This window comes from Lissotriton vulgaris, unplaced genomic scaffold (assembly GCF_964263255.1).
Source record: "Lissotriton vulgaris unplaced genomic scaffold, aLisVul1.2 SCAFFOLD_431, whole genome shotgun sequence".
NCBI lineage: Eukaryota > Metazoa > Chordata > Amphibia > Caudata > Salamandridae > Lissotriton > Lissotriton vulgaris.
In genome coordinates, this window is record NW_028241894.1 from 680,951 (window position 1) to 706,233 (window position 25,283).

The window sequence follows — 25,283 nt, forward strand, 5'->3', positions numbered from 1 at the left end:
CCGAACGTCCCTTTGGAAAACATTTATATTTCACTGGAATGATGTTGTACCCAGGAAATATTTTCAATGTATTGTGGAAGTGATATAATTCCGGAGAAATAGGGATTTTGTCCAGTGCTAGGTCTCTGGGATCAAAGTTGCCTTCAAAGGCAGGCAAGGTTAACTCCCTTAAAATATTCTCATCGATTAGATATAAAATAAAACACATTCCCCGTTATCCCTCTCATAGAGTAAATGATGAAGGAAAATAGATGACAGGACTTACTCCTAGGAGAACACCTTCAAAGAACAAGTCTGTGCCACCTACTCAAGAAAAAACATACTCAGATTTGTGAGAACCCCATACCAGAAAGATTTAACCCATGGGTAACCACACTTAGGAAAACCCATGCTCCTAAATGAAACATGAGTGTAAAGTCTTCCTGATTAGCATACTCCCTACTTTTACCATCTGGATCACTGTATATAATATCACCTTTGGATAGCATACAACATTTAATGAGGTTCTGGCTAGATGAGCTAGTGTTCAAATCTGGCTGTACATGATTTTTGAGACTTAACACCACAGAGCCTGCAAAGTCCCAAGTGCTTTGAGTTTCACGTTGATGGAATCACTCTTCAGCAGTTTCTTCACTCTGGGTACCGCAAAGTCAGTGACTCCTTGCTTCATCAAGAAATTTAGGCCTCAGAAAAATATTCTACATTTCGAAGGTCACACTCACCCAATTTAGTCATTGTTTCTACAGAAATAAACCATTGCACAACACCCCCTTACTGGAAATGACCCTCTTTTATGTGGTAATCCCTAAGATTTGCGCCTTCACTACCCTATTTTTGCTGAACACATTTTTGTTTGCAATATGACTGCTTAGTTTACTCCTGCTAACCAGTTTCAAGTGTTTGTGCTCTCCCCTTTAATAAAACATGGTTGAATGGGCATACCTTATTCGCACTGTTAATTTACGTAGTATAAGGTACTATATATACCCAGGGCCTGTAAATTATATGTTGCTAGTGGGCTGCAGCACTCATTGCGCCGCCCACTAAAGTAGCACTGTAAAACATGCCTCAGGCCTGTCACTGCAGCCTATCTGTGAAGTTTTAAAACTGCCATTTCGAATTAGCAAAATAAATGTTTACCCAGGCCTAAACCTACCTTTTCAATACTTATAAGTCACCCTTAAGATAGGCATTGCAGGTTAATAGAGTTGAGTACATGGTAGTTAAAGAGTAGGCCATTTATATTTAAAGTTTCACTGTGGCAAGGCTGGCATCTCTTATAGAACACCGGTTTACCAAATTACATCTAATAAGTACTAAATTCAGTTTGAGAACAGCTGGGGAAATCCTATTTTTGCTGATTTTAATAGTAATTTAAGCACCTCTCTAATGGTGAAGTTAGATTTTAAATTACTGTTTTGAAAGTGCCACTTTTGGAAAGTTGTCATTTTTCGGACTAAGCCAAATGTGCCTTTCTGCCAGTGTCCTAGATCACCTTACTGTTAATGACTTTCCTGTGGTGCGATGTGTATTCCTCCTAGACAGTAAACAAAAGGGCCTTAGGTGTCAGGAAGGTTGTCCTCTCTCTTAAGCAGGTTGGCCTGTGGGGTTGAACCCAGTCCCTTCTGGAGCCAGAGGGCTTTACCCAGCCCCTTCCCAACGTCGAAAGATACCTTCCCTACCACTGGCAAATTAAGCTTATCCCTGGCCAGCCTGCCCTTTATTTCACTGGACAGGTTGTAGCCATACCCAGGGAAAAGGAAAGAACTAGTTTAGGATTAGACAAAGAAGATGTCTCAATTACAGCAATCCACCAGCTAAGAGTGCACAGCGAGCTATTAGGTTCTCTAAGCTGAGTCATGACAGAAGGTAATAAATGTATCATCTGCAACTCAATTCTAGATCTTGGCCTCCTTCATTTGCGAAAACTTCAAATAAACCTTTTGTTGAAAGGAAAGACAAATATTTAGCATCCAGTTACCAAAAGGCCAGACTCATATGCAAGAGTCTAGATGAACTGGGGAAAAAAATCAAATTCTGCTTTCCCACAACCCTCCTTGATCTTGTAAGTTACCATCATGCTGCAACAGGGTAAAAAAAGAGTGATCTTCAGTGATCAAGCCGTCTTGCCATGCCATTTGTGTTTCATGCATGCTAGAACAACCTCACAGATGTTTTCCATGGAAAAGCAACCTTCTTTCAATAATGTAATGCAGAGTTATAGAGTAACCTAATTTCTGAACCTGGCTGCTGTGCTTTTGAATTTGGACACACAAATGTACCTCAAGATTGCATGAACATCTTAAAGGGGGACTCAATGCCTTTCACCAGATCATTCACATTCAAGTAGAAAATACTTTGCATCTGATGTGTGAGGAAGTCATTTGGAGCTGTGATATGAAAGGAGGAAACATTATTCCAGTACAGCATATATTTGTCAAAGTCTGATTCACAGTTCCATAAGGGTTCACTGGGCAGCTGTCACTGTTTGTTTATTATCAGTTCAGCACACTTTGTGCTGAGCATGCAAACTTTAAGCCAATTAACAAGAACTCTACAAACATGAAAAACAGACTACCCTCCCCAATATGTCCAAGTCTCTAAACCAATGAAAGCAATAAACACATTCCAACAGAACATTAACTAAGAGTTAAAAGACAATGAATATATTTTTTAAGGTAATGAAGAACCGGTGCATTCAGCCAACATATCACAGGTATATTCAGTAAAGAACGCTAACTCAATAAAGTGTCCTAACCATACCAACATCCAGCGATAAAAGTTCTGTAAGCTGAATTCAACCATAGAAAGAGCCCTTCACAATCCATTTTTGTGCGTACCAGGAATAAAGAGAAACTTATTTTCCATGGTAAGAAATTCGGGATGCAACCTCCCTTCTCCGATGAGCCTTACACAAAATGTCTAAGTATCGTTGCTGGTTTAAAAAAAACATCCAACCGTAATCCATCAAGTGATGTGAATGTAATTCAAATGATATCAATCCCAATTTTTTTCCAAATCCCTGCTTTCTGGCTGGAAGGTTAGTTGTAAATCTTATTCTAAATAGGGTTTTCTGCTAGCTCATTGGACTAAAATAGTCCTTCAGAAACACTTAACAGTAGTCTCAAATATTTTCCATTAGTGCAACTGTGGTCCGCCTAAGCAGGGTAGCCATGTGGATTGTGTTATGTAAAATAGTTTGGTGGAAAATGAAACAAAGATGTCTGAGCAATGCATAGTGCTTATCTAACAAAGAGAAAAACAGATACTTCACTCTTTCTCGTCAACATCTCTATAGCAGAGATTTGCGGAGACTCTGGCTCAGAACAGATATCCAAGTGATCCCCCTTCTCTGTGGAACCTGTTAGATTAGCTGGGATTTATCTGGTCGCCGTCCCGCTCTTTTTCACACTCTCAATTTTGACTTTCCCATCAGAGGGAAATAGATCATACTTGCAATTTTTGCATCATTCATAAATATCTGTTAAGGATCCGAAGATGTAAAACTTAAATTTCTCCTTCATGGTAATGTCATCTGAATTATTGAACAGTCCATCCTGCTCCGTGAAAAATAAAGAAAGTGGACTTAGGTTGCCAGCCCTTCATCTAGAACCTATTGCCTTATCTCGTCAGCAAAATTAACGGTCAGTCAACTGCCACAGAAATTCCTTCTGGGATTAGAAATTCACCTTGCAGTCTTAACAGTACTGTGTGTCTTTCTCAATTTAGAGCTGCGCTGGCTAGTTACCCACTTTATTTACATTTTCTGTATCATAATACTAAGAAAACCAGGAAACCCAATCAATGGTTGGGGATGTCATTTTCTGTTTTGAAACTCTTGCCTTTCCTCAAGGCCTTGTTTCTTCCATAATTCTGAATATCTGCAATGCATACATGATATGTATTTTGTCTGTGGTTATTTATGATTTCGGCTCCTGGTTCTGAAACAACTGAAGATGATGCAATTCTCTGTTGGGAATCATTGTAAATATGTTATCATTTGACAACCTTAAGTCTTTGACTAAACATCGACCTTCATCTGCTTGGATTACACATTCCAAAGCTAATTAAAACCACTACATGTATTACTCGTAGTCCCTTTATACTCTTTGGCATATCCCTGTAATATAGTTCCCAAGGAGTCATCCACTGGTAAAAAAAATGTTTGGGAGCGGTTTTCTGTAAGTTATCCTTGGTTTATTTTCATCATATATTGGCATTTCAACAGCATTGTATAATTCATTAGTCTCTCCCTCATTATATCCCTCTGTTTCTTAACGACCTTATCTTAAACTCCTTTTAATTTTCCGCACGTGGGTGCACTTGCAGAACACCTACATGAACAGGTCTTTGTCATTGTGCAAGGCTGTTATAAAGTAAATAATAATAATAGTAAAAGAGTTTGTAAAGCGCCTGGTTACACTAGCTAGTGTGTTCCCGCACTGCGGCGGAGGATGCTACATGAGATGCAATAAGAAGAAAGCAGGCTGAAACATAAGATCTCTGTCTGGAAGAGCCATGTTTTCAGTTTTTTCCGAAAGAGTTTTTCAGATTGTTCCATTCAAAGATCCAGGGCAAGCGCGTTCCACTGTTTAGCGGCCAAGTAGCGAAAGGATCGGCCCCCAATTCTCATTCTCTTTATTACTTGGATTTGAACCAGCCCGAGCCCCAAGAGCGTAAGGCCCTGGTAGGAGTATAGGGGGACAGTAGGTTGTATAGGTAATTCGGGCCATTCCTCATCAGGATCCGTTGACTAATACATAGGGCTTTGATTACTATTCTTTCCTTCACTGGGAGCCAGTGTAGAGTAGTTCGGGCATTTTTGGACGAGGCTCTCCTAGGAAGCATCAGGACTCTGGGGGCAGCTGCGTTTTGAACGTATTGTAATCTTTGCATGCTCTTATTACTGGCGCCTATATAGAGTGCATTCCCGTAGTCCAAGCGAGAGGTGACAAGTGCGTGGACTAGGGTTTTCCTGGCAGCTACCTGGAGCTCATCTAAGGTCTTCCGGAGGCCTTTCATTATGCCAAAGCACTGCCAAGCCATAGTCCTGGTGTGGTGATCAAAAGAGAGATTAGAGTCTAGCCACATCCCTAGGTTCTTTTACTCCTCCTTTGGGATGGGGGTGGTACCCAGAGTCTGCGGCCATCATCTTGGTGACCATATCGAGGGAGCCTTACCCACAATTAGGACCTCGGTCTTGCCACCATTCAGCTTTAAGCAGTTGTTAGCCATCCAGACTGCAAGCTCTTGTAGGCATGTGAAGAAGTTAGCGGCAGCTTCTTCCTGAGATTGGGACAGAGATACTACAAGCTGCGTGTCATCCTCATATTACACGACACTGATGCCGTATTTTTCAGTGATTTTTGACAGAGGGGTCATATACAGATTAAAAAGCGTAGGGCTAAGTTTAGAGCCCTCGGGAACTCCCTGACCTAACCTGATATTCTTGGAGTAGTACGGCCCTTGGGATACTTGAAAGCTCCTGTCCTGTAGGAAAGAGCTTAACCATTTCAGAGCCAGGTTGGTCAGTCCACTTTCCTTAAGGCGCTGAAGGAGTATGGGATGGGCCACGGTATCGAATGCAGCGCTAAGGTCCAGCAGGATCAACACCACCGTTTTTTCCTGCATCGACCTGTCTGCGGATGGTTTCAGTGGACAGAAGCAGCTCCGACTCTGTGGAATATGTTGCCCGGAAGCCCGATTGCTTGGGGTGGAGTAGACTGGCCTGGTTCATGTGCATGGTTAACTGAGCATTGACTGTCTTTTCCGCAATCTCGGCGAAAAAAGATAGGAGTGATATTGGTCGAAGATTCTCCAACTGACTGGCGCTAACCCCAGTTTTTTTTTAATGGGGACAGCCACTGCCTCTTTCCACCTTTGGGGGACTACTTCTGCCTCAAAAGAGAGTCTGATGAGGTGCCTAATGTAAGGACCCAGAATGTACATACTCTCCCTCATATTTTTCGGTTTCATAGGATCTCTCGGGGAGCCTGATTTGATGTATAAAGCTATGGATTTGAGGTCGTCCAAGGAGGGAAGGCTAAAACTGGAGAGGCAGGAAGCCTCCTCCATGTTACATACTCCCGTCCTATCAGATTTCTTGCTACGTGCCACCTCCGGGAAGGTTTAGTAGATCCTCTTTACTTTGTCAGAGAAATAATCTGCTATCAAGTTGCATGATTCAACAGAGTCTTTACTAGGGGCGGAGGTTCTAGCAAGGGACGAAAGCTCTTTAAAAATCACAAATAGCTCTCTAGAGGAATTTTCGGCTAGTTCAATCTTCATATTGTAGTACGCAGCTCGCGTTTTCCTTATTAGAGAATGATACTGCTTAAGACAGGTTTTATATGTGGCCTTCCTGTTTTCTGAGAAATCTTCTCTCCACCTATGTTCCAGACGTTTACAGGAGGACTTCACAGCCTTGGTGAACCATGGTGCGGATCTAGACTGTCTCCTTGGAGCACTGGTGGCCCATGGTGCCACCTTGTCAAGCGCCTCACTAATACGTTGATCTAAAGCACTACAGTCCGTTTCAACTTCGCTCCCTCCTGGTGGTCCCCCCTGCTGTAGAGCAAGATTGAACTTGGTTGCCGAGAAACTGGCCCATTTCCTCTGGGGTCTACCTGTGTCTGATTTTAACACAGCTTGGGCTTTAGGAATAACAATTCTAAAGGGAATGACATAATGATCGGTGCATGGGACTGGAATTGGAGTATCAACCCTAAGCTCTCCCCAATTGTCAAAAATAGGGTCAAGTAAGTGTCCATGCTGTTGAGTCGGGAGAGTACATTGTAGCACTAATTGAAGCGTAGCCAGCTCCTGGCGGGGCTCTTGCGCCGGGACATTATCCCTGTTGTCAAAGTTTAAGTTGAGGTCACCCAGCACCAGCACCTTGGCATATCGTAGTGCTAGTTGTATGACATATTCTCTAAGACTGATAACGAATTGTAAAACTGGACCAGGTGGTCAGTATATCAAAAGGCCTTTAATGACATGGGTATTGTCCACTGCAATAGTGAAGAGACCCGCCTCACTGGCCTCTACTGCCACCCTCTCCAGGGAGCATTCTACCGACAGTTTATGGATCATTGCTATCCCACCCCCTCTGCTTATAGGGCGATCCAGTCTTAAGATCTCATAATTCAGGGGGAGGGCCTTGAGGAAATCGGGTGCAGAGTCCTCGTTCAGCCATGTTTCGGTTAATAGCATGATGTCCGGTTGGTTATCCATGAGAAAATCGTAGAGCTCATGTTTATGCTTGCTTAGGGACCTTCAGTTGACCAATGTCATTTGGAAGTTGTGTTCCTTTCCAAATTTCCCCTGGTTAATCATCAGTGCATAGGGAGAGTGATCACATTTTTGCCCCTTGAGACCTATCTGTATACTATGCGCACATAAGTTGGATATGGAGGGGCGCATTGTGTGAAGTTCTTCAGAGGTGTAATTGTAGGCGGTTGAAAAATGGGCAGGGATTCTGGCCCCGGGATCCGGACGGGCGCAGACGGGCTTGCCTTTGGCGCACCGGCGGCGCGCCTGCTGCGCGCGTCTGCTGCGCGTCCTTCCTGGCATACGCCCTAAGTAGTCCCCTCCCGCCTCCACACTAGACCGCTGACTGGGTCTAGACCTGGGAGACCGGAAGCACTACTCCTTCCTTCCCTGCACTTCGTTCAATCGGCACTGAAAACCCCGTGACGGACCGGGGCGTGAGGAGTTGCACAGGATCAAGCAAGTGAGTGGTTTTTAAAGTGCAATTCACAAAACATTCAGCTCTTACAATGCCCAGTTGGTATTACCGCATGTCAAAGCAGCTCCCAACAGACTCTGCCACCATCTGTCTTTGCCGCAGCGTGCACTTCCTAGCATGCGCCCTAAGTAGTCCCCTCCCGCCTTCACACTAGATCGCTGACTGGGTCTAGAACTGGGAGACCGGAAGCACTACTCCTTCCTTCCCTCCCCTCCGTTCAATCGGCACTGAAAACGCAGTGACGGACCGGGGAGGGAGGAGTTGCACAGGATCAAGCAAGTGAGTGGTTTTAAAATTTTTCAAAAGTGCAATTCACAAAACATTCAGCGCTTACAATGCCCACTTGGTATTACCGCACACAAGTAAATACAGCTTTTCCTGTTGCTTAGTCAATTATTGAAGAATCACAGTAAAGATTTCAGTGCTTGTGAGATTTCTACACATATGTGGAGAAGTGTGGCTCAGGGGTTAGAGTGGAGAAGTGTGGCTCAGGGGTTAGAGGCGGCAGACCTGGAGCTTGAGTTCGGCCCGGGACCAGGGTTCAATTCCCCGCCTCGGCGGGTCTTGGGCTCAAAAATTCCACGGACTCGTTAATTCTCGCTCCGGTGCCTTCTCGACTCACGGGTTCACACTCTGCGACTCTGGGCAATAGCTTGCTTAATCTCCACAACGGCCCCTCGCGGTGGGATGCCTGGCTTTCACCTTGTGGATACCCTGCCAGGGTTATCTCACAGGGGAATACCAGGACGGGTTCCCTAAGCAAGCGCTGAGATGCCCCAGGGTAAGTCGTGCGCTATATAAGTCTCATTCATTTCATTTCATTTCATCTTCTCCTTATGGAAACATTTCCATGCACAGCTATTAAATTTCCGTGTGTCATCAGGACTAAACAAGTGAGTTTTTTTTACTACTAATGTATCTTATTGTTATGTGACAAATGTTTTTCACCACTTTGGATAACTATTTGATCCTAAGTGTTATGTAGGAGAAACGTAGTCTGATTGTCTCAGTAGAAGTCTTAATAATATTTTATTTAATCGACCAATAGCATGATCATACACATCATAAAATCTCAAATACATAGTATTACATTTATAGCATCAATACCGATGTCAAACATGATTCAAAACAATGATTTGAAATATGATTGGTCCGACTATCAAATGCACTTAAAACAGATTACAATTTTATACATCTAAAAGGACAGGGATATTAGTTTAAAAAAAACAACACATATATCCAGACTAATTGAACACCGGCACTTATTATGATACAACTTTCGATCTCAGCCACCAAGCATATAACGGGAATGTGGTTATAGAAAAAACAAGCCACTTTGTTGTATCTGACCTGAATATGCGTAAGGCTTCGGAAGGGCGTGAGAAGGAAAGCCATCGACAGGCTGGAATAATCCATGATTTCGTTAGACTTGCATACGCAGGGCAGACGAAAATAAAGTGCTCAGTGGTCTCTGCAGTAGATTTACATAAAGGGCACAGAGAAGATATAGTAGCATTTGCACAACTGTTTTTCCATTCGTTCAGTGGAAGAATCCCTGTCCTAAACTGTAAATAAAGTGCTTGTGCCTGAGGTGGTTCAATATCAATCATATACATATCAAATTTAAAACAACTTTTCACTTAACATTGAAGAGTTAAAGTGCCTCGTGCTACAGTAACAATATCCTTTTTTTTTAACAGGGGGGCCATTTTTTTAGCAATAGACTGAGGCTCCTCCCACATGGCAGCCACACCCAATCTTAAGAGCCACACCCTTACCCTATTGAGCCATGCTTGTTGGCCAGTCTGTCTTTGGGGGGGTTAATAGTTCCACTATTGCTTCATTTACCGGGATCTGGGTATTGTTGGTCCAGATTCTAACCCAGAACATTAGGGCTTTGAGAATCGCAAAATGAGAAATGGACTTTAGACCTAAGCCAAGGCGTTGTGGCAGTATGGGTTTATTGGTCGGAAGATTGAGGGTTACCCTTAGGAATTTGTTTTACGCTACCTCCAGTTGTTTCACATTTTCCAGCCCCATACTTCTGCCCCATACAGGGCCCCACCTAGCCCTTTAGCCCTATGTTTTTAAAGTATGGGAGAGATTGGCCGGAAGATTGAGCGCTTTACCCTTTTTGCTGTGGCGCAGTCCACATGTTGCAGTGCTAGTTCGCTCTTCTGGATTTGGGATGACCATGATAAGTTATCGCTAATTCTAACTCCCAGATAGTCAAAAACCTTGACCTGTTCTAGGAGTTTGGTACACAACATCAGTTTCCCCTTGGTCGATTTGTAGGGGTTAAAAACCATGTATTTTGTTTTAGAGCAATTAATCTCAAGCCCCGATTCTTGCATGCTCTGGCAAACTTGTTCAGGATATTTTGATTGCCTATCATGGTCTTCGAGATGGGCAATGTATTATCTGAGAATAGCAGGGAGGGTATATAGCTACCTGCTAGTCTGGGCTGATTAACTCCTCAATCATATAACTCTTCTATTAATCCATTTATATAGAGTAAAAAGGGTTGGGGCAAGCACACAACCCTGGCGCACCCGTTTTAAAATTTGTACATTGTTAGAGAGGCTACCATCAGACTTCCATCTAACTTTGGCGAAGTTGTCATGGTGCAAACAGACCAGTAGGTGGAGTAGATTGCCTGGTAGTCCTACGTTTCTAAGTGTGGCCCAAAGCTTGTTGCGATCTATGGAGTTGAATGCCATTTTGAGGTCAACAAATACGACATATAAGTGACCCTTCCAGATCTTCACTTCCTTCCAAATCTTCACTTCCTTCCAAATGAGCAACAAAAATCTAAAAACTTGCTCTAGAGTTCTAGTGGATGGCCTAAAGCCTGCCTGCAGGTGTGAGATAATCTTGTTTTCCTCTAGCGAGTTTTGGAGACTTAGCAGAATTACTTTGCAAAAAACTTTTTGGGAGACATCTTTAAGACTTAATGGTCTATAATTTGAAGGGTCCTCTGTGTCTCCTTTTTTAAAAATGGGAATTATTTCAGCCCCTTTCCAGTTTGGAAAAATTTCCCCACCTCGCTGAATGGCATTAAAGACACTGTGAAACAATGGGCCCCAGATATCAGGCTCTGCTTGTACAGGTCTCCTGGAAGTCTATCTAAGCCAGGAGCTTTCCCTGCCTGTAGTAGGTTGATTGCTATCATAATTTTCATTAGGGAAAACCCCTCACCATATTCCTATATTGTCATTGGGATACCTTCCCCTGCTGCTACTACAGTTCCCTTCTCTGGGTCATGGGCCTCATCAATATAAAGCCTATTAAAATATTCTTCCCAAACGTGGTTGTATATAATAATCATCTTCACTGACTTGCTTGATGGAACCCTTAAAGAGCAGGTGCCAGAAAAGCTGGCCACCCTTCTGTTTTGAAGCCTCAGCTAATGTACGTCAGTTTTCAGCCTCCCAGCTTCTCTTGGCCCTATCTTGGGCCCTCTTATACAACGTCCTTCTATTTGTAATGTCAGGTCGTATTCCCTGTTTTACTGCCACTGTTAATTTGTCCCTGGCTAATTTACAATCTTTGTTGTACAATGGGGCGGTATTTCTTTTCAACACGTTAAAATTGGACGGTTTCCTATAATAAGGTTTAATGCTATTGGTTAGTTTTTGGAAGATGGCCACAATGAAATCATCCTCTTTATGGTCTAAGTCACTAAGTGCCATAAGGGTCTGTGACACTTCTTTATACATTTTTTCGAGTATTTTCCCATCTGCCGTGACCTCTTGCCATTTAATTTTCCTAATGTTGTTCATAGTTATAATTGGAGTTGTTGTTCGATGAGTTTCATTTTGTGCAATGTGGAGGCCAGCTAGTTCCATAAGAAGGGCATTATGATCCCTGTCCTCCCGATTTTGATCAGTCATATCCTTAACATATGGCCACAGGTCAAGATCCACCATAATATAGTCTATCCTACTTTTAATGTTCCCCCTCTTGAACGTAAACCTGGCTTCCTTATCTGAGGATGTCTGCCCGTTACAGGCACGCACCCCATGGGCTAAAGTAAGAGAGAGTACCTGATGCCCAACCTTGGTGCATCTTTCAATGGGTGGAATCTGTAGCTTGTTTACTCCCCTTACTTGCTCTTCTTCCTGCACTAGTTCTTGTATATTCTCTACTGGCTCATAAGTTGTGTTAAAGTCGCCATCTAAGATGAGATAGTACTTCTCTCTGCAGGTTTCAAGAAAGTTAACAAGCGTTGTAATTCGTTTCTGAGTGCCTATAATGGCTACTGAACCTATATCATATCGATGCCTAGAATTTCCTGGGAAACTACGTCCAGTAATTTAATTTTACAGTCCATTGAGGACCTGGCCCATATTCGCAGCCCTCCAGCCAGGCGGCCTGCTGTTGACGTCCTGGCCTCAATACTAAATGTAGTGAACCCCACCCTAAACACCCGCTCTGTCGCCCAGGTTTCCTGGAACACATGTACATGGCAGCTATCCACCATTCTACCCCACTCTGCGTCACTTAACTTCGATTTTATCTGGAAAGACTGTTCAGCCCCCTTGCTTCCCTGTAGCGGGCGACTCATTACGGAATTTAAAGGCGTTGGTTATTGGGCTGGTACGCAAATATTTAATTGGGTAAGTAAGATGCTATTCGCTAACTCTTTGTAGATGGTATCACCAGTATTTGTTATTCCCGCTGCTGGGGGGATTGTAGCTACGGAGTAGGGCAGCATTGTTTTTTCGTTCCCTTCATTCAGTCAATCTGGGATGTCCAAATCAGTAGGAGCCTCAGATCTATTACTGATTTCCATTGGGAAGTAAGCCTTTTTATTTAATAGGTTCTGGGCAGCGCGGATATTCAGTGGAGGAGATAACCCGGCTGGCTTAAGATGTTTATAGAAAAAACTGAGTGGCACTAGCTCAATCCCATGTACGGAAACCCACTCAGATAGCTTCCTCCTGCTCTGGAGTAGCTGCCCTGCAAGATCTGGGGATCTGCAATTAATTACTATGCAGTCTCCTTTGCCAACTTTTCGCAAGGGACCAACCCAGCTCACTCTTCGAATAAATAGAATATTGTGGAAGCTGAAATTGGAAAAATCAGTGTTCCGTGATAGCCAATGGCATACTTTGTTCCTCAATTGGGTGGTGGATTCTTTTTGATTACCCATAAGCGGCGGAACTTTGGTTAAGATCACTACATATGGGCAGCATTCTGGGGGGGGGGGGGGTACAGTGTCACATCATTACCGGTTTCTACCCCTCTTGGTAAATTGCCTATTTGTGTGTTAAGTTGTCTAGAGGGTTCAATTCCTTTCACGTTTGATGAAGGGCTACTAGTGTTAAGTCTAGAATGAATGCCAAGATACCCCTACTTAATTGGAGGATGGTTGTGGGCTGTAGCTTTATGTCTAGAAGGGACTTCCCTTGTGTCGTGCCAATTTTCTTGAGAAATGGACACAACAGAGGGTTGTTTTGAATTGCAATGATTAGTTTCTGCCGTGGCATTGTGGTTCCTATGACTTTTGTCCCCCAGTTGTGCTGCAGATTCTGGACATGAGTGGGCATGCTTCCCTATCTCTATTGCTAGGGCAGATGGCGTCTTTTCTATATTTACCACATTACCTCTAGGTTTTCGAGCCTGTTCATAATGGGTGATGGACTATTTAACATTATTCTTTCGAATTCAATCATTAAAACGTAATATCTTGCGGAGATAAAACTGCCAGGACAGGTGGCACAGAATGAGAATGCAATACGACTGATGGTGTGGTGTTATGTTGGAGCTATTACGATCCACAATTGGGGCCTCCTTAGTTTTTCTCTTTGATCTAGTATTAGCTACTAGTAAAGGCTCCAAGTGTTTTTGCTTCCTCTTCCTTTTAGCTGGTGGACAAGGTATAGGAGATACTCGAGGTCGGGCCAGGTGCTCTACTGGGGTGGAAAGTTCCAGTATCGGTTGTTCTACAATGGAGCTCTCTAACACCATATTCTTTGCTTGGGCATTTGAAGAGATATCTTGATTCAAGCCTATGGTTGAGCCCCCATCTAAGGATAGCCGGCATTGCACTACTAATATTTCTATATCTATTGCTTTTGCAACCTGTGTTCGATAAGTCATGGGTAGAATTCTGGAAAGATTTAGGGGTACCCTCCATCTCCCCGGTACGCTTCACTTTCGCCATTGGGCAGACTGGATAAAGTAACACTAAATAGAACTAGTATCAGTACAAATTTTCTAGCAAACTTACTTAACAGAGGGACTGACACCTTTCCAGGCTATCCGAGTCCAAGGGAGAGGGGGAAAAAATAACAAAAAAAAGAATACCAAGAGGGAGGGCCCAGCCCATCTTCCTCTGGGCTCTGACTGATGTAGACGGGCTCTCCCTTGGCCCGGGTGCGGCCCGGGCTCGCCCGAGCATGTCATGCGCTGCGGGAGCCCTGGCCGATCTTTAAACGCCTCCTGGAGCTGGCAGCAACAACAGCAGAGTATCGGGTATGAGCTCCTGCGCTGCTGGAGCCCTGAATGCCTCCTGGCACTGGCAAGGTGCTGGTAGCGGCGTCCTTGACGCAAAGCAGGCTGGGGAATGTGGTTCAGCCTCCCCTTAAGCCCAGCAGGGTAATGGTGGCGGTGATAGGCCGGTAAGCGCTCGGGCTTCCCCTCGGCCGGAAAACAACAGCAGAGGATCAGGTATGAGCTCCCGCGCTGTGGGAGCACTGGACAATTTTTAAACGCCTCCTGGCGCTGGCAAGGTGCTGGCGGCGGCATCCTTTACTCAAAGCAGGCTGGTGAATGTGGTTCAGCCTCCCCTCAAGCCCAGCAGGGTAATGGTAGCGGTGATGGGCCGGTAAGCGCTCGGGCTTCCCCTCGGCCAGAAAACAGCAGAGGATCAGGTATGAGCTCCCCAAGTCTTAATATTAAAGTTGCTGCTTAAACTCCTATTGTTTTGTATGCAATGTTGAAATTATTACATTTGATATTGTGGTATTCTACTTGCAAGTCTTCATTAATAATACATAAATATTATTTTTAACTTTTATATGTTCAATATTATAGCATCAATGTCCGTAAAGGAGATCTTACAAAGCTTAGTTGATGATGCCATGGTGGACACAGAGAGAATTGGAACTTCAAATTACTTTTGGGCTTTTCCAAGTAAAGCCCTTCATGCACGAAAGCGCAAGTTGGAGACCCTAGAAACTCAGGTAATTATAGAATGAGTGATAAGGCATACCTCATTTTAAAACAATGAAGTCAAATGGACTAGATGATATGTTCTTGGCCTTTCTGTTGCTTTTGTGGATTTATTTTTATTTTTCATTGAAAAACATATTTCTTTAGATAATCTATCATGTCATAACCAATGGAAATGTTGGGGGTGGAATTTATTTAATCTTCATTTTTAGTGCAAGGATGTGAAAGGGAGCTATCTGTTTTAATATGTAATAATTGGCCTAAGAATATGCTAGAAGATACAAAACGTTTGGGCAATGAGGTAATTGGAAGGCTGTGGTTGTCCTATCAGTGGGGATAGGAGTTGTTTCAGCAGTAACACTAGGCTACTCTAGGTTTCTAAATGAAGATGTTGTGCATAGATTCCATAAAATAACCTACAGAGTTGAACTGTTGTGAAATTCTAGAGCATGTGAGTTCTGTTTTTTATATGACTTGTCTTTCTATGTTTCATTCTTACACGGGCACCTTTCTTTGGTCCTATACAGTCCAAGCATGTTGGCCATGATAGTACATACATATTTCTCATTCTCTGCATGGTCATACAAACTAAGTAAATATATGCAAACGTTGGCAAAATAAAGCTTTATTAATGGAAAACCTCCCTCATCTCATGTGCCCAAATTAGTTTGGTTTGTTGCAAGAAGGCCAATGTTAGATGATACAAAAACAGTAAGCTACTAAAAATTTTTTTTTAAGTAGTTCACCCTGCAGTACTATGAATGTTGGATGCTGAGAAACTGCTTAACAGAGTAAATACAAGCTTTATCTAAAATAATGTCCGCAATGGCAACTTTTGAAACTACAAATGAATAAGTAGGTGGAACCTACTAAAGGATATTAATTAAAGGGGAGGTACTACGAGTCCCAGAATGCTGGATTTAATCTGAGGCCCACCAGAGGGCGATAAAAGAGACTCAAACCTTCGCTTATCTCTGCCTCATTTCTATGCAATGCCCGTGAACAAGGAGAATGGACTCCAAAACGCGTAGGGCTTTCTGTTAATTATCTGGACACTGCATCGGTTTCCTGAAATAAAAAGCGCTGCATGCAAATGTGGTACTTGCCTGATTCCTGAGTGCGTTCTCGCAGGTGGGGAACCTTTGTGTTGAAAATGAATAAGTATGCATGCTAAAACAGTGAAAAACGACTTTGGTGTTTTTACATTGCCAGGACATGTGAAACTTAATTACACATGTCTTACTTTTTAGACACAGTGTATTGTCTAATTTTGAACTTATGGTAATTGCTAGCTACTCTGTCCCTTAGCCTTCTCCCAAGCTTTGCTCTCAATTCGCTAACCTGCAAATAGATCATCTGCTCCCCAGTATCCTTTAAAGCAATAGCTCTAGCATGTTGCTGCTCTAACTCTATGTACTGCCTATTTTCCTTCCTCACCAGGGTTGCATTTTGCCGATTGTGTTTGATAATATATTGTAGTGTTGCCCCTCTCACATACGCCTTCAAACAATCCCAGACTATAGTACTAGATGCCGTACCTTGATTATTCTCTAGGTATTCCCTAAATATTCCTTGCATATATTCCACATAATCAGAGTTGTTAAGGAGATGTCTAGGTAAAGAAAATTCCCTAGCTTACTATTTCCCCCCAGACTGAAGCTGACATGTCAGCATAACAGGGTTGTGGTACGATGTCATTTTAGGACATACATCTATGGATGCATTTTCTAGCATAGTTTTATTAGTAAAAATCATATCGATTTTGGAATACTGTTTATGCGGATTTGAAAAAAGAGTATAACCTGGAACTGTTGGAAATATTTTCCTCCAAGCATCCTCCAATTGATGTATGTGAAGTAAGTCAAATATGGCTGCCCTCGTCTGAACCATTCTAGCTCGTGCTAGGGTATTCGTGGTGTTGATTTTTTTAATCTAAAATACAATTAAAGTCTCCCATAACTATGAGTTCGCCATGCCCATTCCAGTAATTCAGAGCATAAAAAAGAAATAATCTCCGGGCAGCCGTATTAGGGGCATATACCGTACATACTGTGACCTTGCGCCCAAAAATAAGGAGTTGGGCAATTGCCCATCTCCCTTTAGAATCGGCCATTGTTCGAAATACCTTAACTTTGCATTGCTTGGACTTCAATATGGCTACCCCTCGAATAGAAACCGATTGTGAGGTACACACAACTCCTATCCAAGTTGTTTAAAAAGGGCTCTATCCTTAAAGGCGATATGTGTTTCAGCGAGCCCTAACATTTGAGGTTTGAATACCTTAAATTCTTCCATTACCAATCGTTGTTTACTGACCTGATTAAGCCCTGATACATTCAAACACATGTTCTTAACACACAGCATTTAACAAAATTTGTAAATTCAATCCAGTCTCCTTCGCCCTCGATATGTGCTCCTTACTCCTGTGCTCCATCTGTGCATCTATTGCTAAACTTTGGCTATTTATCCCCCTCCCTCCCTGACACGCCCCCCCACCTCCTAAACCGAAAAAACGAACTCAGACAGCCGACTACCATACTCTACCCTTCCAGATCCCCACCCTTGTGTCTGAAAAAAGGAATCGCCCCCTTCCTTACTGTCCCAAGTTGACAGTATGCAGAAGACGCCACCTTCGCTCCCCCCTCAGAAACCCCAGTGAACCCACCACACCCCGCCCATTCCACCCCTAGTAAGCGTATAGTAGTATCAAAAACAAATCAAAACAGCAAGTCATAGCAGTACTTTGAAAGACTTATAGCTTAAGCAGTCTCTAGTTTAAATTGTTGTCTATTTTCACAAGAATGCACCCTTTACACATCAAATCAATCTTTAGCAGTGGGCTGCCACTTAAAAAGTGCTTGTTTAGCCTCCTGCTCATTGAAAAAGAAATGCGTACGACCATCCTTTATGATCTTTAGACAGGCCGGCTCTTGCAAGAACCTGTGAGCACGCAGCTTTTAAGGGATCCATAAGTTGACGCAGCCGCCATCGCTTGTCCATTGTTTATTTTCACAGGTCAGACCGCACAAATATGGACATAGTATCCATTTTGACAGGTGCTGATGGACGCGCCTTTAAATAAATTGCTTGACGAAGCAAAAAATTACTCTGAAACACTAGGAAAGGCAGTGCAAAATTAGGTCCAGCACGATTGTCTTGGGAAAGAAACAGAGGCAATCTGGTCGGTAAAGGTTTTCTGAAAAAGATTTACGACGAAGGCCGTGGGTCCGAGCCTTCCCTTCCTTCCGGAATACCAAAAATCCTTAAGTTCTGGCGCTGCTGCCTGTTCTCAAGGTCTTCAATCTTGACTTGCATAAGAGTCATTTGAGAATCTTGCGTTTTTACCAAATTCACAGTATGAGTATTGACCTCCTCTACAGCTGCAACTCGTTGTTGAAGATCAATAACCTCGGAAGAGAGCTGTGTGACCTTGGAAGTCACATCTAACAAAGCTTGCTTGATCTCTCTATTATCAGCCTTGGCCTGCTGATAATAGTCTTGAGCTTCGGCTCTGTTAATGACTAGCACCTGCATGATTCTAGAGAGTGAAGGTTTCTCATCAACGCTAGCAGCAGGTGGAGCCTTATTAGTAATTCCTTTTTCTAATGCAGGCATCATTGTGGGAAACAATGTGGGAGATATTGTACCACATTCATCGTGAATACACCCTCAGAGATATTTGCTACCGGTACTGGACGTTCGTCGTCTGTTGAAGCAGATACTATATTTCCAGGATTAGATAACCTAGAGATAATAGCTTTTACCTTATCCTTTGAAGAAACCCATTTCCGCAGAGGGCTCACCCCAGGACTGACATTGGCAGAGTTTACTACTGTTTCCTTGAAATGACCCAGTGTGTCAGTCACTTGCGTTTTTACTCCAACGCCCCGGCCTTTACCTCCTTTACCTGCCCGAACAGTTTTGGGCCTTTTCCTTTCATACCTTTAAACCCCCCCCCCTCCCCCCCGCCGGCGGTGTATTGGGGGAAAGGTTGGTGGTGTGCTGGCCTATCAGCTAGCTGATCAGAGGGCCAACTCATATATTAAACAAATTAAAGGGGCAGATGGTTCAGTTTATAACAGATACACCGATATAGTGGAACAAATCATGCTATTCTATGCTGAGCTCTATAGTGATTCAACATATTTTAGTCAGCAAGCAGCTATGGATTATATACAAAAAAAGTGTAATATCTGTTTTGAATCCACTCCATTCAGAGCCAATGTAAAAAGATGTGGATTTAGTAGAAGTAAACAAAGCAATTAGCGCATTACCTATAGGTAAGGCTGTTGGTGAAGATACTATTCCTCTAGAATTTTACAGAACTTTTAAAGATATACTGGTTCCAGTTCTGCTTGAGTTGTGTAATAAAATAATAAAATAATGCATAACCTGAAACTGCCCCAATTACATTAGGAATCACAAGACTGGCTATATATAGCTGTCAAACTGATGATTTGATTGATCTAAATTACGAGCTACTGTTAAAAAAGCTGGTTGTAAATATGCGTAGTTGGCATAGGTTACCCCTCAGTATAATTGGGAGGTGTAACGCAGTAAAAATGAGCATCCTTCCGAAGTTTTTGTACCTGTTTCATTTTAAGCGGTTAGTAAGTGCTGTAGGCAGTTTTATGTGGGGCTACCGGTGGGCACGGAGAGCTCTTAGGTACATTAAACTATCATACGAATAAGGCGGTTTTAAACTCCCAGACTTTAAAGTATATTTCTGGGCTGCTTTTGTTATTCGAATTCAAACTTTACTCAAGGGGCCTGGTTCCGGAAGGATTTGGCTTTCATACCAGGAGGCTTGTGGTCCAAACACATGGTTTTTATTGTATAAATGGCCGACCCTAACTATTACAAGAGGGTTTGATTTAAGGTAGTTAGACACATTGCTTGGATCTAACAAGATATCTGCAAAGCTTTTACATTGCCTGAGCTGCACGCATATACCAATTTATGCGGAAATCCGAGATTTTCTGATATATTTCATGATTATGTGGGGAGAGGGTAGCAAAGTTGTGGTATAATACAGCTTGGGCAGTTATATTATGGACAAGGATTTCGTTCATTTACATCATTTAAAGAAGAATTTGGGATATTACAGAGTACATTTTTTTAAGTACTTGCAAGTTAGGGATTATTTTACCTGCGGAGAGGGTTTATTAGAATTACCCAGCCCGACAGGTATTATCTGCAATCTTTCAGATTTCTGGCCGGGCTTGTATTGGTAAAGTTCATCAGAAATTGTTAGCGGTCGCTATTGATGACTGCATACAGATCGCAATCAAACTGAGCTCGATCTTTGGAATTGACACAACAGAAGAGGATGTATATTAATCTTTGGCAACTATAAATGCTGCAGTTACCTCAGTCAATTTGAAACTACAGAAACACCGGATTATGTTTACGCTGTATTATACCTCGGAGCTTATCTCTAAGTGGGCTAGGACCCATGTCTCTTTAAAGTCACGTTGCCCGAAGTGTCAAGAATATAGCGCTGATCTCCGCCATATGTTTGTCACATGTCTAAAGTTGAATATGTTCTGGTCTGATGTAACCCATGAGCTTTTAATACTATCAGGCTATGATAATCAAATAACAGAGAAGGAAATTGTATTGGTGGTAATATCAGATCAGGGTAATCTAACAAAATCTTTAATTTCAATTATTATAGCATGTGCTCGTCTATGCATTGCTCGGGCAAGGGTTAAAACAGTGTGTCCAAGTATTGCTGAATTTTGGGTATTATTGAGAGGAATTTATGAAATGGAACTGGCCTTAGCCAAAGCCCGGGCCCACGCTCTTAGGCAAACTTTAAAAGGGTGTGGTTGAGTCTTCAGTGGGACTAAGAAGCGGCATGGTCTCTGACATTTAGTTTGTTATTTTGTGTAATTAATTGATTTAATGTCATCTTCTATTTTTGTCAATGTATGTCTTGCTTTCTGTGCTCTCATGTGTCTTGATTTCGGTTACTTGTGTTGTTTTTTCTGTGCTATTTCTGTTCAAGAGTATTATACTGATGGCTAATAAAAATGTAAAAAATAATTTAAAAAAAAATAGGCACAACCAGTCTGAGCCTTCAGTGCCTACAAGTATTAACAATGAAGGCTTATGCTTGGGAAAATGTGTTTTTGCCAGGTTGAAGTGGCAGTTTAAAACTGCACTTCAGGCTGCAGTGGCAGGCTGTATACATGTTTTACATTGCTATGTTATTGGATGATACAGTGAGTGCTGCAGCTTCTAGTAGCATTTAATATTTAGGCTCTGGGTACATGTAATACCATTTACTATGGGCTTGCAAGTAAATTAAAGTAAATGTTCCGATTAAATGTAGGCCAATCTTACACTGTTTGGAAGAGTGGGCACAAGCACTTTAGCACTGGTTAGCAGGGAAAAAGTGCTCAGAGTCATAATGCCATCAAAAACGGGTTCAGCAACGAATATGTCTTTCCATTCCGCCAAAAAAAATCCCGCATACCATCACTCCGCATTTTAAAGTCCGCAAAAACCATTACTCCTCATGCCATGATTCCGCAAATTTTCACAACGCATATGACTTCACTCCGCATGCAATTATAACGCAAATGCATGTGTGGTGAAGTCATATACTTTGTAAAAGTACTTTATCTTTAAAGATATATATATATATATATATATATATATATATATATATTATATATATATATATATATATATATATATACACACATATATATAATTTTAAATAAAATGAAGAATTAAGTCTTTAAAATTACATTATATTTAGAACTATATTAATAATACACACACACACATATATATATATATATATATATATATATATATATATATATATATATATATATATATATATATATATATATATATATATATACCCTAAAAACGAATTCCACCCTAGTCCCTTTAAATATCCCAGCACCCTTAAACACTAACCCATCCTGACCCTAAAAATACCCCTGTACCCCAAAACCCAAACATACCCCTGAACCCTAAAAATACCCCTGTACCCCAAAAAACAAAACAACCCCTGAACCCTAAAAGTACCCCTGTACCCCAAAACTCCAAACAACCCCTTAACCCCAAAAATACCCCTGTACCCCAAAACCCAAAACAATCCCTGAACCCTAAAAATACCCCTGTACCCCAAAACCCAAACCTACCCCTGAACCCTAAAAATACCCCTGTACCCCAAAACCCAAATCAACCCCTGAACCCTAAAAATACCCCTGTACCCCAAAACCCAAAACAACCCCTGAACCCTAAAAATACCCCTGTACCCCAAAACAACCCCTGAACTCTAAAAATACCCCTGTACCCCAAAACCCAAACCTACCCCTGAACCCTAAAAATACCCCTGTACCCCAAAACCCAAAACAACCCCTGAACCCTAAAAATACCCCTGTACCCCAAAACCCAAAACAACCTCTGAACCCTAAAAATACCCCTGTACCCCAAAACCAAAAACAACCCCTGAACTCTAATACCCCTGTACCCCAAAACCCAAAACAACCCCTGAACCCTAAAAATACCCCTGTACCTCAAAACCCAAAACAACCCCTGAACCCTAAAAATACCCCTGTACCCCAAAACGCAAACCTACCCCTGAACCCTAAAAAAACCCCTATACCCCAAAACACAAAACAACCCCTAAACCCTAAAAATACCCCTGTACCCCAAAACGCAAACCTACCCCTGAACCCTAAAAATACCCCTGTACCCCAAAACGCAAACCTACCCCTGAACCCTAAAAATACCCCTGTACCCCAAAACGCAAACCTACCCCTGAACCCTAAAAATACCCCTGTACCCCTTAACCCTTAAATACCCCTGCACCCCATAACCCAAACCCACCCTTAAAATACCCCTGAACCCAAAAAAAAACATATACTTACCTTACAACTTACCTTAAAACATATACTTTTACCAATCATGCTTTTAAAATGATTTTCGTCATAAAAGCATGCGAGATAAAAGCATATAATATATGAAGGCATGCGGTATGAAAAAATGCGGAGTAAAGGTACCTGCGTACTAATGGTATGAGGAGTGAAAGTATGCGGAGTAAAAAATGCGGAGTGATGGTATTTTACCTTTCAGCAACAGAAGGCAAAAATCTGGGGATGACCCTGCGAAAAGCGCTAGGTGTTACAAGTCCTAAATTAATACTGTGATTAACCATAACCGCCTGAAAGTTTTTGAGGACCTTGTCTTTCAAGTTGATATATATTCTTATTTTAAAGTCATAGATATAGCATATTGCTTCCACTAGTCTGTTCTCAAAGTTCCCTTATCTCATCCTGGGAGCATGAATGAGAAAATGTTTGGCTTGCGTTGCATATATGTACTGTGACAGGTGGTGTTTTTGTGGTTATTACAGAAAGATCTTGCCTTCGTTGTCCAAACTTATGTAGTAGCGTAACAGAACTATATGAAGGAAATGGTGTAGAAAGTGATCTAGGCAGGGAGTTTTAGCAGTTTGGAGGCCTGTAACATGCAAGTGCTGGAATGCTCAGAGTAGTTTATGTGAGGTCCAGGGATGTGTCTGAATTGTGTAAGTGGGATGTGCAGCTAACTGTTTTGGGTGGGTTGTTGGTGCTTGAGTGCTGTGTGAAGGCAGGTTGAGCATGTAGAGTAGGGACTAGGAGGAGGTACTGGACATGACAATAAGAGAGGTGCTCAGCATAGAGAAGGGAGAGTGAGTTTGATATATACAGATTGGTTAACCAGAAAATCTGTTACGACGTACTAGGCTGTTGTAATTGTGACTTTGCTCTTCTGATGTCTTATCCCACCAGTTGACTCAGTTGTATGGAGACAGAAATTATCTATTGGTAGGCACTAGTGTAGTGTTGGTCCACATTGTGGTGCTTTAAAGTTTTGCTTCTCTTAGGCTTGTTGCATCGGTTACTTCAGTTGTTTGGAAACAGTCATGTTTTATAGCAATACAAAATGTCAGATAATCAGGAATAAGTTTTCATAATTTTGATATCTGCATGGAGAATGCTAAACCACCAAGTCAATATCTGGTGTATTTCAGAATGTCGGTGTGAGTGTGGGCATTTAAGCAGAGACTGTGTCTGGTCTTATAGGCTTGCATTTTCCTATAGAGGAAAAGGGGTTCTATTCATGTGTCTAGAGTTTTTCTTAGCAGCCTTTTTTGATTGCTGGGGTTCCTGCTGTAATCTATGAAGAAGATATTCGAAGTACCAGAGGTTAAAGATATTAGCCTTGTCCAGACCTGAGAGCCTGTAACCATAATAGAACCCCCACACCCCAAAAAAAACATTATCCTGAGTTTTTTTCACGCAGCAGAAGGAGGACTTGACAATCTTGTTGGTTTGGGGTTCACACTGGAGGGTGAGTTCAGGGTAACTCCAAGGCATTTCACAAAATGTACCGGCTTGGAGGGCCCCTAGGCTGGGGGCATCATGTGTCCCCCTGATTGATTTCAGAATACGATTAGGAGAAAGCACGGCATATTCTATTTTTCTCATGCTGATGTACCATTTTGTATGAACGCGTGGCAATTTGCTAACTAGAAATGTGATAGGAAGTAGAACTGAACAACATAGCCTATGCAAGTAACTGTGGTTATAGGTTTCTGGAAGGTCATTACACTGATAATTGTCTATCCGATTTAAATTTGATTGAAGTTTCTACGTGGTCTAGTTACACTATAGACCTGTTTACTCTTACATTAGGTTTTGTAACATCATTGTTTTGTAATCCTGAGTGTAGGAAAGTACCCCTTTTGGCATGGTTACGTCCCACTTTTTGCCTGATTCTGATGCATCTTTGACTGAGTGTGCACTGGGTTCCTGCCAACTAGGTTCCCATTGCCTGAGTTCTTTCCCAAAACGGTACCATCGTTTCCACAATTGGCACACCTCTGGCTCACATATAAGCCCCCTGTAAAAGGTATCAGTGGTACAAAGGCCCTTGAGACAAGAAAGGGTCTCTAAGGGCTGCATCATGTATTGTGCCATCCTAAAAGACCCCTCACCAAACGCAGGCATCCTGCCACTGCAGCATGCATGTTTTGGTGCCGATAAAAGTGATAAGTCCACCTTGCACAAATCCCTGTGTGCAAGGCCTACCAGCTATGCAGGAGGCCTAGGTAAGTCACCCCTACAGCAGGCCTAACAACCCTAAGGCAAGGTTCACTATACCTCATGTGAGGGCGTAACTGCATGAGCAGATATGTCAATATAGTGTTTAAGTCAATTCGTAGACATTATAAGTGCAAAGTAAATCCATACTGAGTACACGGGCTGGGAGCTTGTCATTATGAGCTCCACATCTCTTTAATGGCTTCAATGAATTCCAAGATGTTTGGTACCAAACATCTCAGCTC

At 42.3% G+C, this 25,283-nt stretch overlaps 1 protein-coding gene across 1 annotated transcript in view; it reads left to right on the forward strand.

Moving 5' to 3' along the window:
• LOC147669866 (meiotic nuclear division protein 1 homolog) overlaps positions 1-25,283 on the forward strand; it is a 454,217-nt gene that overhangs the window by 113,591 nt on the left and 315,343 nt on the right. The window contains exon 4 of the mRNA XM_086948189.1: positions 14,789-14,937. Within this exon, the coding sequence (XP_086804315.1) occupies positions 14,789-14,937 (149 nt within the window). The remainder of the gene's footprint in view (positions 1-14,788; positions 14,938-25,283) is intronic.